Here is a 17,626-nt window from a genome sequence, read left to right as displayed (position 1 = left end):
CTAGTCTAAAAAAATTTATATAATTTGACTTATGAAAAATTATGATTACATGAAAAATTATAAGTTTAGAGAAATTATAATTGGGCAATAAGTCCATAAGTCCTGCCACGGTCGCCATTCAAATGTAGAAATATTTTTTACTTACTAGCCCAATTTGGGGGCTAAAGCTGACTGGAGCACTTAATCTGGGAACTTCTGACTGTTTGGCTATCTGACTGCTATTAATTTAATATGGGCCGTTTATAAAGGTCCACCACACTGCTCCCAAATTGATAAGCAAAATATTAAGAAGCCTCAACTAAATAATCAAAGCAGAGTTTATTTATGAGATACTATTTAAAATTAAGAATACAGGGAAATAAAATGTACAACCTGACTGCATTGAGGGGAAACTTCTTGAATACAATAAGGGCCTTAGCCACCTCTCACCTTAGGGCACTCAGGTACTTTATTCTAACTCCAAGCCCCTCTCACTTTGTAAATCCCCCTGCTTCTAACTTTCCTCTCCTTACAGCCACCCCTGAACTCCTGTGTTTCTCTCTCACGGACCTTTTGACTGTCTGCTCCATCAGTCTGCCCTTCCGCCTCTCTTTTCTCTGCTCCTAGTCCTTCTCGTCTTCTCCTGCATGCTTGTAGCCCCCTGTCTGTCTTCTCCAACCTTTGCCATCTCCTCAGCTGCCTCTTGACCTCTTCTTGTTCGTCCAAACCCCCGTCTAACTCCCTGGTCTATATATACCTTTCTTTTCTCCACTCAAATCTCGGGGCTTCCTGTGCCCCCACAGACCAAGCTAATCCACCAGCCAGGGCTGCGGCTTGGATGGGGGGGGGGGTAGTCTGGGCCTCACGCACCCCAGCACAGGCCATGCCAGAGCCCAGCATCTCTCAGATACCTCCGCTCAGGGTGGAGGGAGCTGGGGGCTTCTTCCCCCCAGCTGTCTGACCCAGCGTCTTACACAGCCCACAGGGCTTTCTGGCTCAGCTGAAGCAGAGGGGATGGGGCACCAGCCCCTCCCACACAGAAGAGACCCTGAGGGCCTAAGGCTTTCCAATCTCAGCCCAAAGGTAGGGTACCCAAATCAAAATAAATTTCCACACTGCTATTCAATTCCTCATGCTCAGGAGCTGTACTGTCAAGTGACCAATGTAAACAACAGTACCAGCTATACTGTTAAGAAGGAAATAAACATTTAAATAGTGTACCAAGCACTGTGCTAGGCACTTTACAAATATTATCTCATTTATTCCTTACAACTCTGGGAGAAACATGTATTTATTATCCTCATTTTACAAGAAACTGAGGCAAACAGAGGTTAAGTGACTTATCCAGGGTCACAGAACTAGTAAATGTCTAAGCACAGATTTTAACTCAAGTCTTCCTGATTCCAGGCCCAGTACTCAATTGACTGTGCCACGTAGCTGCTGCCTCTAGGTGCACAATATGGATAATAAGCCAGAAAAGGCAACTAAAGAGGTCAAACAGGTAGTAATAGAAACAACAAAGTAGCTAGACCAGCCTTGCTCACCTTTAACACAGCTAGACTCCTGACTTTAAACTACTTTTACACCTTCTCCTACTGCACATACTTTGTCCTCCTCACTCCTTTTTCAACTGCCTTTTATGTCTTGTCTTCCCCCATTAGAGTGCTCTCACACTGGCAAAAAAAAATAATAATAATAACCCTAATGAACTAATTGGCACCATTAAAACAGAACCATCTGTCTATGTGTGACATATTTCAAAAGACTATACACGTCCTTTATCTGATGTAAAGATAAGAGCAAAATGGTATAAAACTTTTCAAATGGTATATTATAGTAAATTCAAACTGTCAACATTGCATGTAATGTGACCATTTTGCCATCTTGTGTTCAGCAAAGGAATTACATAGTATTTTAAAGAATTTTAATCTCTGGACTCAAATAAAACATACATTCAAATTTTACTACTCTGAATTAACTAGGGAAGAGGGAATGAGAGAATCAAATTAATGAAATGTCTGAATCAATGTTTTTAAAAATAAATGCAGTTTTATTAGTATTTTAAAGTACAAATTAACAGTAAGTAATAAAGCACTGTGTAGTAGAGATCTATAGGACATATGTTCAATTCAATCTGTTATATTAATTTCAGTGTTTACTATATGCCAAACAACTACAGAGGTTATTTTTAAAGTTTGACTATAACTGTTTTGTTTGTGTATATTTTATAAATAAGGGAAAAGACTGTTTACTTGATTGCACTAAGAAAGATACAATAGAAAGTTCTGGACTTTGAATCAGAAGACATAGGTTTGAACTTCAGCAGCAAGACTAACTGACTTGCTCAAGGTCACACAGCAACAAAGTATTAAAGTCAGAATCTGAAAACTTAGGTCTTTCTGACTCCAAAACCAACATTCTATCCACTATACCACCTAGCTACCTAAATGTATTACCTGTCTCAGGATTTCAGGGAGTAAAGTACTTTCTAAACCCTAATGGGTATTCTATAAGTCTTAGTACAGCTTTAAACTAATAAAGCTCTAAGCTGCACTAAGGCCTTTGGAACAGTCTATATAAAAGTGTTAGTTATCATTGTATGGTAGGGGAAGGTGCCATACCTCCCTGAAAGGGGGAATTAACCTGACCCTGACGAATCACAGGTTCCTCTTCTCCACAGATGGACGATTATATAATGTCTGAGACACAAACCAAAGGGGAACAGCCTACCAAACTTCCTCTTAAAGTTTCATCTCACTTAACCAGCATTATTAACATGCCTGTTTTTTAGCTAAAGGACTTTGCTTGGCTCTTAGTGATTCTTTACTGTAACTTCTTTTAACTTATTTTTATCTAATCTGTGTTGTATTATTTTGTTACAAGTTCATCTATTTGCTTTTTTCTTTTAAAAATAGTTTTTAAAAATATTTTAAATGGAGAACAGGAAGCAGTAGCATCATGACGGAACTACTCATCCCCTGTAATTCTCGTCAGTGCCCTTTACAAACAGATGCCTATCTCTTATGTTCCTTAATCCTTGTCAAATACCAGTATCACCCTAGGTCTATTATCTATTATTCCTTGCTCTCAATTGGCCCACTTGTGCAGCAGTAGAAAAAGCATCAGAGGAAGTCAGGACACTGGTTCAAGTCTTGGTTTTGCTGTTTACCACCTTACCTTGGGCAAATCAATTAGCCCTTCTCAGGTTAAATTCCTTTTCAGCTCTAATCCTATTGCTCCTATGAACATAAGGGAGCTTAGGACACCACAAAAAGGAAGCACTTAATGAATATTGAATGAATATATGATGTTTCAGAAAGAAGTTTCTTGCAGCTAACAGAAGATCTCAAACTCTAGAATATTTCACCAAGAAGCAGAAGAATCTATCAAAGGTAGGCTTTGGACAATTCAGAGCAGAAAGACCAGCTTCTTCACTTCAGCAGAAGCTTTTTCCTAACTTCCCAGTCTGTCCCTTTGTCCAACTCTCTAATGAGTACTCAAACACCTGCCCAGAAACCTTCTCCTTGATACTCATATTGGCTTGACCATACTAACCACCTAGCTGCTTAATGTAATTTTCCTCTGAATTTCTCTGCCAATGAACTTGGTCCCAAGGCTGACTCACACTTTCACCTAAGCTCACATTTACCACTTAATAGAAAATAATTATTCTTTGCACATGGCTGACAAGCTGACCTTCCCCTCAACTGGGCTAGAAAGGAAGGTCATAAATGAATTCCCCTAATACAAAACTATAATGCTTTGTTTCATCTCAATCCAGATGAGTTAGTAAAATAGCAATGAGTCATATAATCCCAAACTCACAAAGGTAGTAGCTGTGCTTTGTTCTGCTCCTGAGGGTGTTTCTGTACATTATTCTTTTTATTTATTTTTTTTTTTAGTGAGGCAATTGGGGTTAAGTGACTTGCCCAGGGTCACACAGCTAGTAAGTGTTAAGTGTCTGAGGCCGGATTTGAACTCAGGTACTCCTGACTCCAGGGCCGGTGCTCTTTCTACTGCACCACCTAGCTGCCCCTCTGTACATTATTCTTAAGAATTAAAAATCCTCTTATAGTTAGGAAAGTAAATGCAAAGATCTCCACCTTCTGATATTTCTCTGAAGCCACATAGTAAACACTTAATAAATACTTCTTAACTGACTTTATAAAAGATCTAGTTTTTAAATAACAAATTCCCTCTATCTGCAAGGTTTCTGATCCTTTTATTATACAACCTTATTGCAAGGCAACTTTAATCAAGATAAGGTAGAGGCGGCCATAAAAATATCAGTCAATATCAGAGTGTTATCTTATGAGCAACCTGATAGATAAGTTATAGAGGATGTCCCCAAAGTCTTAAAGCAGTTTAAGCTTTAATAATATACACTAAGACTTGTGGGATGCCCCATATAATAGGTGTGTAGTTCATAGAGGACCAGACCTGTGATTTCTTCAATATGGAGAACTCCTGTCAAGGCAAATCAATAAGCACTGATGAAGCACTTATTAAGTACCAGGCACTGTGCTAAGTTTGAGGATACAAAGAAAGCAAAAAAACACAGTCTTTGCCCTCAATGAAATTGTGTTTCTTAAAATTAATTGCTATTTAGAACAGTTTGGACAGTAAGCATATATTAATTTATTCAAAATTATATAGCAGTAAAGGATTGACCTTAATACAGTCAGTACTTGGCACTGTATTAAGAGTTCAATAAATCTTTTTCCATCCCTAACTTAATTTTGTTTTCTTCATGGCTTCTATGACATAATCATTTATCCTTAAGGATAGACATTATTTTAAAATTCTTCCTTCTCCCTCACTTCTTCTCTAATAAGACATCAAATCCAAACTGACTCTACCTTCAGCACCTTTTTTCATATAATTTCGATATTAAAAATCTCAAAAAAGTACAGCAGGTGTTTAATAAATGTTTAATGCATTATATTTCTATTATGTATTACTCCTCAGATGTCCAGAACCAATGGGACCACCTTTTTAACTTTGTTCTCTTGAAGTATTCACTGGATGACATCATAGTTTTAGGAAAGGTAAATAAATGCCAGAAGAGATATAATTCTTCTTAAGCATTATCTATAGGAAATATGAATGAAAAAATGTGTTTCCCCAATGGACTAATTCTCCTGAATCCAAGAGGAAAATAGTTGGTCAAATTCATCTATCATCTAACAATACAAAATAACCCAAAGGACAGGTCTAAGAAAAATTTCACTTGAAGGCAGGAACTATTTGATTTTTGTATCCTCAGCTTCTAGTACTGTGCTAGCAACACAGGTACTTGATAAAAGCTTGAGGTTTGCTTGAACCTCTAACCAAGGAGCCAACATTATTTAATAATCACCCCTTCTTGTTTATCTTGACCCTTATTTTAGGTCAATAAAAGAGATAATTTCCATTCCTCCATCCTTTAAACCTATGCTTACTCTCAATATCTCTTACCCATACATACTTAAAATAGTACAAACATGAACATATGAAAGTTTAAATAAAACACTTTCTACAACTAAATGAGATACCTTGAAAAGTCTGTGCAGCCCTTCTCTCATATCATAATGTGGCTTCCTCTTTAACTCCATATCCACAGAAAATAGTCTTGACTGCTCTAGACTTGGGCAGTTAATCTAATAGATTACCAGGATAATCTAACAGATTACAAGGAACCCTTCAAATCCTAGCAAAGTTATCTAGAAAACATTTTAAATGGATTTCAGGTAAAATCAGACATAGCTTTATTAAGCTCAAATATTTTTATAAGAAACTTATCCTTTCAAAACCTTTGGTCCATATATTATATGGTCTAACAGGAGATTTTGAGCTTTGCAGTCAGAGGCAAAGACTGAAGATTTTAGGATACTCCTTAATTTCAGAACTGCTTCTGCAAAAAGAATCATATAAGGCAGTGTGGGTTAATCAAAGGAACATGAAATGTAATACGAGAAGACCAAGCTCTGGAATTTACTTTCTATATGAGCTTGAAGAAGTCCCAACCACGCTGGGTCTATTTCTTCATGGGTAAAATTAGAGAGTTGGTTTAGATCTAAGGGCCTTAAAAGCTCTAAATTCTATGATTTTAAACACAAATTTCTATTGATGACAAGCTATTTTATTAAACTGTACTGGTCTATAATAATATGATCTTCCACATTTTATAGATTTTAGCATCCTCAATAGTTTCAATCTAGTGGCTCCAACCACTTTCAAATATTTCATCACATAAAACTAAAAAAGATCCCAGAAGATCTCTTGCCTCCAGAACTGTTTAGATCCTGTCCTGTGATGAGTGCCTATTTGTACAGAACTGTTTACTCATTTCATTGGTAGGAGATCCTCAAAATGATTTCCAAAAGTAGTCTATCACATTTAAGAAGAGAAACTTTTTCCCCCAAATAATAAAATTGCTAGACATCCCTTCAAACCTCTTTGCAAACTTTCTTTTCAAACTGACCGCTATCTAATCCTAATACCTTGCATAAGGATCAAATAGGTTTTAGGTTTTATTCCACTACTGGCCACTGATATACCATGAGACTACAAGTCAAGAAATGTTTTAATAAGCAAGACACTGACCAAGGTACTAGGGATACAAATAAAAGAATGAAATGGTCCTTGATCTCATGGTACTTACATGTACACAATTAAGCAAAAGCAAAGTAAGTCTGGGAACCCCTCATCAGAATCATGCTTTAAAATGCACAAAATAAGATATATAAGATTTAAAAGGAAATGAATAACATTGAAATAAAGTAACTAAAATACTGAAAAATAAGTTCATAAATCCCAGATTAAGAACCCTTGCTCTATATCTTAATAATGGCCTCTGATTGTTGCTGTGTCCAAAAAATCCACCTCCCTAGAATCAACTTAGTGATTAACCTGTCCAAACATATCTGGGGTTAAGGTTAGGGTTAGAAACAAAAATGAACTTAGGGTTAGAAATTAAGTAAGCAATTCTAGGAAAACAATATATACAATTACTACAATAATTAATGTAAATGGAAAGAACAAGCACAAAACAATCAAAACCAAATGTTGTGTAATTATGATGATCAAGCTTGGCCCCAAATAAAAAGACACATTTTCCCTCTCCTCTGTAGAGGTGTGTATAAATAAAACAAAACATACAATGAAACACAATTATTTTTTAAAAGTGGAGAATTATATCCTATTACCAAAATACTGTATAATCATCTCATAATAGAAACTTATACCTATATGCTGCTATGTAGTTTACAAAAAAGAATTTTATGTATATCATCTTCCTACAAGTATTAAATTGTTAAACTAGGATATAAATCTATTTCAAACCACAATATTCATTTGGCCTCCATCAATCTCTAGAGTGTAACAACCAGCATTAACCACTGAGAGAATTTTCACTCCAACTCTGCCTGAAACCCATTAATACCATCTGTGGGGCTCTATCTGTCACACTGGATTTTACACAACACCACCAGCCTGTGAATACAGTCAACCTTTTTTGAAACCATTTTTATTAAGATTTACTGCTTTTGAGTCAATTTAGGGTGTAGTTCACCCTAAATTCAAAGTTTTCCACATGGTTTTTGTTCTATTTCCTGATCCAATAAAAGATTAGTACTATTGCCCCATTAAGAAGAAAACACGGATCTTTAATGACCACATCGGTGAGTCACATGGCTAAATCATGTAGAGTTCCACAGAGAGTTCAATGAGGAACCATTAACTATTAGTTAACTAGAAATTCAAACAAATCAACATCTCCTATTCCCATAATCTACCAATATGTCATACCAAAGTTCTTAAGCCTAGATAGTTCTTCATCTCTAATAACATAAATCTTACATATTTATCTTGGTGTCTCAACTTTTCTGGAACTCTTATTCATCAAATTCTTATATATGCTATTCAAGGAACAGTTTTCCCTTTGACTAATCAATTAGCCATTAGACTCACTCATTACTTTCTTCTATAAGCTAAAGAACAATATTCTGTAAGGTTTCAAAGGAAGTTAGTCATGGTCTTCTGCCAGTTTTATTTGAATGAAAAGGACTCTACACAGGGAGAACAAAAGCAGTCAGTCCCTAATCCAACTCTATTAGAGTTATATCCGTTGTTCCCTTAGGCTTTACTCCAATATGACCCAAGACAGAAACAAAGCCAGCCTCGCAAAGACTCTAAAGTTCTCATCATATCCTACTCAATATGAAGCATCGTTCAGAAGCATTCATTTGGGGTCACTATCTCAGCAGTCTTTTTTCGACCTTGTGTGGCTGACCATGATGTAGAAAGTTATCTATCTCATATATAAAATGAAATATAAATCAACTCATACTTATTCAAATATTTCTTAAAGGTACTCAGAACCAATCTCAATATGATTCCAAAAAAATTTAATGAGTTCCTTGTCCAAGATGCTGTGTGAGATACAAAAAAATAAAGAATACACAGTCTTTAATCTAAGGTTTATAATCTAATAAGGTTGATAATACCTGCACAACCTACATGCACCTACTATATACCAAGCACTGTGCTAAGCATGGAGGACGAAGATACAAAGGTAAACATACATTCCCCATCCTCAATGAGCTTATATTCTAAAAGAATGTAACAAAGAAAAAGAATATAAAGAATCTGATGATCCAAATGGGCAGATTCAGAGGAGAGAGAAATCACTTACAACTAGTGAGATCCTATATCTCTAGGACCATCAATTTAGTGGCATTTGAACTAAGCCTTGGATTTCAATAAGGAAATATAAGAATGGGGGAAGAAGCCTTGAGGAGTGTGAGCCAAGGTCTGTAAGTGGGTAATGAATTTATAAAAAAGCATTTGGTAAAAAGGCTTATTATGTGCCAGTCACTATGCCAAGCACTGGGAATACAAATACAAAAAGAAAGACGATCCTTGACTTGAAGGACTTAACATTCTAAAGGGAAAGGAAGACAACACATAGGGGAACGATGGCTAGAGAAGGGTGTTTTGGACTAGGAAGTCACCAAGGCAGAAAGTGGCAAGTGACTGATATGTCCTTTCCAGGAATGGCAGTATCGATAGGGTTACTGTTCCCAGAGCTATAGGGGAAAGGAGTTGAGATGAGGGATTAGGAGGGCTAAAGGTACTATCAAGTCTGAATATGACCCTGAAGTGGAAATCTAATGAAATAGGAAATGGACACCAGCCACTTACCAAACAATCTTTTTAATGATTTACTATTGATATTTTAATATTTTGTTATTTTAACAATAAAAATGACTTTCATTTATATATTTTATTTAGCTTTTGAGTGGAGTATATGTTAAAACATGCCAAAATGATAAGTATTTTCTTTTAGAGCAAACAAAAGACATTTACCTTCTTGCTATCAAAGAAAAATGTCACATTACTGATCCGATAGAACATAATTGAAAAATCAAATAAAATCTGACAATTTAATTAAAAGTTCTTTACCTTGGACCTAAAAAGGCCCGAAGAGGTCACCTAGTCCTATCTCTTCATTTTACAAAGGAGGAAACTGAGACTCAGAAAGGTTAGGCTGGCAGCTGGGTAGCACTGTGGATAGAGAGCTGGACTTAAGAGTCAGGAAGACCTAAGTTCAAATGTAGCCTCAAACACTTACTAGTTATATGAGCCTGGGCAAGTCATTCAAACTCTGTTTGACTCAGTTTCTCCCTCTATAAAATGGGGATAATAATAGTACCTACCTCTTAGGGTTGTTGTTAGGTTAAAATAAGTTATTATTCGATAAGCGCTTTGCACTTTTGTGAAATTTCCATATAAATGAAGCCTACATCTTCAAGCACCAAAACTTTTTTTTTGTCCTAACCAATTTTGAATAAAATTTTTTGGAAATGTTTTACACATTTCCCGGATCTTAAACTGAGGATATTGGGCAAAATATAGCTTTTTCTGAATAAAACAAGCTCATTATCATAAGCACTCATTGCAACCCTGCAAAGTAATTCTGCTCTGTGCTTTATTTTTCAATTTTTCTCCTTGAATATATGGATCTCAGCCGATAGGCTGAGATTAGTTTCCCCATCCTACCCCCACTGCTGGTTCAATGTTTCAGGTTGAGAAAACAGATAAAGTTTAAGAAGTCTATGTTGAATAAAAACAAAACTGTAAAAGGGTGTAAGAGTTCAAGGAGCAAAGCATTTCAGTTTAAATGTAGGGATTTTGTCACAACGGGTTCGAGTGCTCAAGGGCCTTGTTTGTGGGATTTCTCTCTGATGGGTTGAAGTTCCTAGTTGTTCCAGATCAATCCAGAGGATTAATACTTACTTTTCCTGTTCCACTGCATTAAATGGGAAGTTTGCTGCCTTCTAGATATATATGCATTAAATTACTCAAGCAATACCAAAGAATATCAAAAAGGCTGCACAATTTAATTATTTTAACAGAATTCTACTGTCATGCAAGTATAAGTGGCTTGTTGTAAACGTCTGTGAATTCCATCCCTAATTAATATTACTGGGTCTCTCACTGGAAAATAAAAATCATATTCACAACTAAGTCCATAAGCAAATAAAAACTACTTACCTCTTATGCACACCCAACAATCATCTTTTTTGTTGTGTTTTATAAGTTCTTCTTCAGTTACTTCAATTAATCTTCCTTTCAATCCTGTGAGATCCTTTCCACTTTTGGTCAGTCGAATCCAATCCATAAGACTTCTGCCTTGCTTTAAAGGTACCTCAAAAGGAAGAATTACTTCTCTTAAGTCAACTAAAATTTTTCCTATTTGTAGATGACTCATCCCCAAGGCTTCCCTTTCCCCCTTTCATGCCTTATGCCCACTTTTCTGTTTTCTTATTAACTCCCTTGAAACAAGCTGAAAATCACATCTGAGAATTCAGATATCTATTATAGGTCAAATTCTGTTACAAATTACCCTAAGGAGCAGCCCAAATTATTATTTTTGTGCTAAAATTTTATATTGAAAACTGAAATAATGGGCAATCAGCTGAGACTTATAAATGCAGTTCTCTAAACAGTTTTTAACATAATAATATCTGCGAACAGGAAAATATTTAAGGAAAGTGAAATAAACTTAAAATGGTTTGGGGAATAACTATCTACATAAAAATCTGGATTTTAATAAAATTGCATCTATAAACCAAGCAATAAAGAAAATAAAAGGTATGAAGAAATAATGGGAAAGAGTAAAACTAGCACTGTTCAAAGCTTTGATATGGTCTTTACAGAAATAATGCATTTTCAGAATCTTCTGGAGCAGAAGTCTTTAATCTTGGATTTAGGAACTTTTTATAAAAGGATTTTGATAACTGCATTTCAATATAATTTGTAATCCTGTATATTTTATTTTATTCATTTAGAAATATTCTGAGAAGAGATCCACAGGCTTCATCAGACTGTCAAAGGAGTTCATAACACTAAATAGTTAAGAACTCCTGTTTTAGAGCAAAAAGGCATTATACATGCTTAATAAATGTTTGATGAATTAACAAGTATATGAGTGATTGTAATAATCATTTCACCAACAGAAGAATTTATAAGAAATTTCCATGAGAAATAAGCAGTCTGTAACAATAGAACTGTAGAACAGAAAACAATGTACAAGCACAGACTGTCCATAAAGGGTCTTCACTTCACTAAATCATAGGGATTAGATAACTCAAAATTAATAAATACTTTGGCTCTCTCCCAATGTCATACCCTTTTTCCATCTATCATTTTTCCAGCTAAATTGGCCACACAGAACATCTGTGTTTGACACATATTGAAAGAATTCACAGATGCTGGGGAAATGGAATAGCTCCCTAGGATAAAAGGAAGTTTGAACATAAAAGTTAATTTCTTTTAGACATTTTCATACAGGAAAACTGTTACACATATTATATATATTTGAACAATCTCATATTTAATATTGCATAAGAGAAAAGAAGGCTAATATCAAAATTCTCTACAGAACAGTTTGTGAAACACTGATCTACGTCATTCTATCTACGTCAATTTCCTTCATAATATAATTTAGCCACCATCTGACTAAGTAGAGAAAGTAATGAGCCAGAAAACAAACTCTTCCACTCTAGGACAAAATCAGATCTTCTTCATTAAGCCAAGCTTCCAATCATCCTTCCCCTCCCTTTTTATCTAGCTAACAGGGAAACAATGGAGCTATTAAATTATTCAAAATTAATTTACAATTTCTCCCAAAACCCATGCACACACAGCAAAATAATTCAAAGAGATGGGGGAACCTGGCTATATTTTGATAATAGCATCACTTCATTTTTGCAAATAATATAAGTATCAGCTACATGGATCTGATCATATAATTACACTTAGAACTGTACCAAGTTGTTTACATGTTACCTTCCCCCATTAGATTGTGCTTCCTTTCTTATTCCCACTCTGGTTTGTATGTAACACTATATTAAACACAGTGCCTGACATATAGTAGGTACTTCATAAATGCTTATTGATTTGACTTACAAGCTACTCAATAAAGCTGGCTTAGCTCTGGTCAAACCACTTCCTTGGGCCTTGGACAAATCACTCTAAAAAATATCCATGTCTCCCCAATACTCAAAAAAATCTCAATTTGATCTGTCTGTCCCCACTAGTTCTCATTTGATGTCTCTTCTGCCTTTTTTTGGCCAAACTCCTTGAGAAATAAATACATCTAAAATTGATATCTCCTTTTCCTTTCTTCTCACTCTCTTAACTCAACAATCTCACTTCCCACTTCATCACTGAATCAAAACTGCTTTCTCTAAAGTGACTAATGATCTCTTAATCAACAAATCTAATGACCTCTTTTCAATCTTCATTCTTTTGACACTATCAATGATCCTCTCTTTTGTAATCTCTTAAGATTCCATGACTCTACTATCCTGATTCTCTTCCTGCTACCTGACCACTCCTCGGTTTCTTTGCTGGATCTTCATCCAAGTCATGCCTCCTAACCTTGAGTGTCCCAAGGGTTCTGTCCTGGGACCTCTTTTCTTCTCCCTCTCTATTACTTCAGTAGGTGACTCCATCAGCTTCCACAGTTTCAATTAGCTCTATGTTGATGATTCTCAGATTGATTTATCTAGCCCTAACTGCTTTCCTAACCCCCACACTCACATATGCAAATGCTAATCCGCAAATGCTTATCAAACTTCTCAAAGTGGAAGTCACAAAGATATCTAAAATTCAATTAAGTTCAAAACTGAATGCATTCCCTGATTCTGAAAGCATTATCTCTCCCTGATTCTGAACTTTCCTATTATCATCAAGGATACCACCATCCTCCAAGGCCTTCAGACTGGAAACGTAGAAGTCATCCTCAACCTCTCACTTTACTTTCTCTTACCCACCCTATCCAATCTGTTGCCAAGTCCTCTTGGTTTTACCTGTGTAACATTTCTGGTATATTGTCCCCTTCTCTCCTCTGACTCTTCTACTAACCTGATGCAGACCCTCATCCCCCACATCTGGACTACTGGAATATCTTGCTTGCTCATCTCCCTCAGTCAAGTCTCTGCCCACTCCAGTCCATCCACCACTCAGCAGTCACTTCTCTAATCAGTAAACTCCAGTGGTGCCTTTTCCCCTCCAGGGTCAAATATAAAATCCTCTGGCATTCAAACCTCTTCAAACCTGGCCCCCTCCTACCTTTCCAGTCTTCTTATGCTTTACTTCCTTAGGCAGTCAAATGGCACAGTGGAAAAAGTGCTGGGCCTGCACATCAGGAAGACCTGAGTTCAAATTTGGCCTCAGACACAGGCTGTGTGGCCTTGAGCAATTCACTTAACCTCTGCTTCCCTCAGTTTCCTCTACTGTAAAATGGGAATGATAATAATAGCACCTAACTCCCAGGGTTGTTGCAAGGATCAAATGACCTTACACGTGTAAATCACTTATCATAGTACTTGTAGTAGGCACTGAATCTCTTTCTTTCACTATTCACATCTTCTGCAGTATAGTCCTTATTTGAATGTAGCAGACTTGTTATCATTATTAGTATTAGTATTATTATATTGTGCAATACAGCAACATTGGCCTCCTTGCAATAGTTGACAAAAGACAGTCCATCTCCTGACCCCATGCCTTTTTACTGGCTGTTCCCCAAGTTTGGAATATTTACCCTATTTCCACTTCCTGGTTTCCCTAGCTTCCTTCAAGTCCCAGCTAAAATCCCATCTTCAAATGGAAACCTTAATATTAGTGCCTTGGCTCTAATGATTACCTCTACATTATCCTCTATGTATCTTGTTTGTACACAGCTGTTTTTATATTCTCTTCCACTGGACTGTGAACTCCTTCAGAGCAGGAGATATCTTTTTTGTTTGTTTTTTGTTTTGGGGGCGGGGCAATGGGGGTTAAGTGACTTGACCAGGGTCACACAGTTAGTAAGTGTCAAGTGTCTGAGGCTGGATTTGAACTCAGGTACTCCTGAATCCAGAGCCAGCGCTTTAACCACTGCGCCATCTAGCTGCCCCAGGAGATATCTTTTGCCTTTCTTTCTATCTATAGCACTCAGCACAGTGCCTGGCACATAGCTGGTACTTAATAAATGCTTACTATTTGACTGGACCTCAGTTTCTTCTTTAGAAGGAGGGAGTTTAGCTATATGGGCTTCTAAAATCCCTTACCTCTATACCCATGATCCTAATCCCACCTCTTGCCAGTGCCTTCTCCAAATTACTTTGTGTACGGATTAAATGCGACAACATATGTACAGTCCCTTGCAAATCTTAAAGTACTATGTAAACTATTATTACATATGTTGAATGAACTTGTTTGTCTTCTTATCAGTTTGCCTATTTTATAGTTTTCCTGTAAGTGAATATAAATAATGGCAGAAATGGTTTTTTATTTTCTCCTTATCCTCAAAATCTGGCATTTAGTAGTTACTTAATAAATGTATAACAATGATGATGATGATGATAATGATAGGTGACACAGTGGAGAGATTCCTGGGCCTAGAAATATTAAGACCTGAGATCAAATCCAGCCTGGAATGCTACCCACCCCTGTGAGACCCTGGTTAACTCACTTAATCTGAAAAGTGGGGATAATGGCACCTCCCTCAAAGGGAGGACCAAAAGAGATAACATTTAGAAAGTGTTTAGCATGTAATACCTGACACAGAGCACATGCTATATATGTGTAAAGTGTGTAGCACATGGTGCCTGGCACCATTGTAAGCTCTATAATATAAATGTTGCAGCATAATATAATAACATAACTATAATAATAGCTTTACAATACAGAGCTTTAAGGTTTGCTAAGCACTGTTCTATGATCTATGATCCCAAGACTGGGGAATGGAAGGAAAATAGTGCGCTGCCACTGCTACCTTCCTCTTCAACCTCCTTGTCAGCCCCACTCCTCTTCCTCCAAGACCCCATTCAGACACTGCCAATTTAACCTGAAAGGGTTGGATCTGCTCCTCGAATATCTCAGCACATGTTCCCTGAACCTGTTCCTTACTGTGTTCACACCTTTGCGGTACAGCCCTTATTTGGACGTACGTCCCTTCCACCTCCCCACTAAAACCTCCCTATGCTCACAAGGTCTTCGATAATAGGGCCTGGGCCCTATCCATCAATCAAGCAAGCAACATTTTTAAGCGCCTAGCATGTGCCAGGTACTGTGCTAATCGCCGGCGACACAAAGACCGCAAAAGGGAGTCCCTGTTCTCAATGAGCCCTCGGTATCCATCTGTAGCCTAAGGCCGGTCCCAGAGTGACCACTTCATAAAGGTCAGTAGGCCTTGGTTGGCCGGAGGGTGGAAGGGGCCGGGGACAGTGAGGATAAGGAGGGAGAAAGGGTTGGTAGGAGAGGGCCCCCAGGGACAGACAGGAAGGGGCCGGGAGAAGGAAGCGCAGCAGCAGGCCGCGCCGGGAGGGGCCGCAGGCGCATCCGCAGGGGCCGGGCCGGGCCTTCCCCAGGCTTACCTTACTGCGCCCCCCGGAGGCGGCGCGCTGCTGCGAGCTGGGGGCGGGGAAAGCCTGGGAAGGAACGTTCAGCATCCTGCGAATCCCGGTACCGACTCCGCCCGGGGGACTGCGGTCGGCTGGGCCTCACCCTGCCCTCTCGGTCACTGCTCCGGCTCAGCGGCCGGGCAGCGGCCAAGCCCCCGGCCCACTTCCGGGATCGTCAGAGCGTCTCCAGGTGAGAAGCGCACCATGACGCAGCACGTCGCCGCCACAGCTGCAGCCTCTGCGGGCGGGGCTGAGACGCATGAGCAGAATGGAGGGTTTGGGGAGAGGGAGAGGAGGGGAAACCAGGACAGCTGCTAAGCGAGGGTGGAGCCAAGGCTCGAACTGCGCATGCTCTCAAGCTGAAGTTCAGGCTGACGTCTCCTGAATAGCATCCAACCTCAGCACTGAACTCCAGAGACAGCGACTTAGCGCAGAGCCGAGCCAATGAGTGCAATGGAAGCTGTCCCAGTTCCTGGTGCTGATCAAATGTCTTTCACCTAAAGTTGCAGTCCTACCTTTCCAGATTCCCCCTTTCACTCTAAGCACTAGCCATCCTCCGGAAGAGCATCCATCCTCATCTTTATCAATCAATCAACAAGCATTTGTTAAGGGCTTTTGGCCAGACAGAGCTTTCAGACAATGAAATCAATAATCGCCACGGTTATTTCCTGCTTTAGCAATACGTGAGGTCCTTGCTCTTCAGAAGCATATTACTGCACTTGATGATGATGGTGGTGGTGGTGGTGGTGGTGGTGATGATGACGACGACGACGATATTTATATATCGCCTGCTATGTGCCAGGCACTGTGCACTCTTTACAATTATTATTTCATTTGATCCTCACAACAAGCCTGGGAGGTAGCTGTTATTATTATCCCCATTTTACAGATTATCGTGATGATCATGATGATGATAGCTAACATTTATAGAGAGAGTTTACTATGTGCCAGATACTGTGCTAAGGACTTTCCAATTATCTCTTTGATCCCCACAACAACATTGGAAGGTAGGAGCCGTTATTATCCTCATTTTGCAGATGAGAATAATAACAATAAAAGCTAATATTTATACAGAGCTTATTATGTGCCAGACACTGTGCTAACCACTTTACAATTATCTCACTTGATCCCTACAATAACCTTGGGAGGTAGGTACTATTATCATCACCATTTTACATATGAATACAATAATAATAACATTGATACACCACTTACTATGTGCAAGGCAATGTGCTAAGTGTGTTACAATTATTATATCATTTGATTCTCAAAACAACCCTGGGAGTTAGGTGCTACTCCTACTCCTCCTCCTATTATTATTATTATTGAAATACCATTTTACAGATGAGGACACTGTATAGGCCTTAACTTCTAGAAGTTTACAAACAGGATCACAACATTTCAAAGCTGGAAGGGACCACTGAAGTCATCTAATCCAACTTTCTCATTTTACAGATAATTCCAGAAAGAATAACTGACTTGTTAAAAGGTCACATAGGTCATAAATGGCAAAGTCAGACTTAAATCCAGGTACTCTAACTCTGAATCAAATGTTCTTTCTTTTCTTTTCTTTTCTTTTTGTGGGGTAATGGGGGTTAAGTGACTTGCTCAGGGTCACTCAGCTAGTAAGTGTTAAGTGTCTGAGGCCAGATTTGAACTCAAGTCCTCCTGAATCCAGAGCTAGTGCTCTATCCACTGTTACCTAGCTGCCC

At 38.1% G+C, this 17,626-nt stretch overlaps 1 protein-coding gene across 4 annotated transcripts in view; it reads right to left on the bottom strand.

The window, feature by feature from the left end:
• Window positions 1–16,137, bottom strand: part of LOC122752998 (cytochrome b5 reductase 4) — a 102,108-nt gene extending 85,971 nt beyond the window's left edge. For 2 of the 4 annotated variants that reach the window (XR_006356235.1, XM_044000060.1), the window contains exons 1-2: window positions 15,888–16,129; window positions 10,516–10,669 (exon numbers count right to left, since the gene is read on the bottom strand). Coding sequence is in view for 3 of the 4 variants with exons in the window: in XM_044000060.1 (XP_043855995.1) it covers window positions 10,516–10,669; window positions 15,888–15,962 (229 nt within the window). In the remaining variant the exon portion in view is untranslated. Of the gene's footprint in view, window positions 1–10,515; window positions 10,670–15,887 lie in introns of all 4 variants that reach the window. The other 2 variants (XM_044000062.1, XM_044000061.1) reach the window with 2 other exon arrangements.
• Window positions 16,138–17,626: the final 1,489 nt, after the last annotated feature.

Source organism: Dromiciops gliroides, chromosome 4 (assembly GCF_019393635.1).
Source record: "Dromiciops gliroides isolate mDroGli1 chromosome 4, mDroGli1.pri, whole genome shotgun sequence".
Taxonomy (NCBI): Eukaryota; Metazoa; Chordata; class Mammalia; order Microbiotheria; family Microbiotheriidae; genus Dromiciops; species Dromiciops gliroides.
This window is presented reverse-complemented; position numbering and strand designations above follow the sequence as displayed.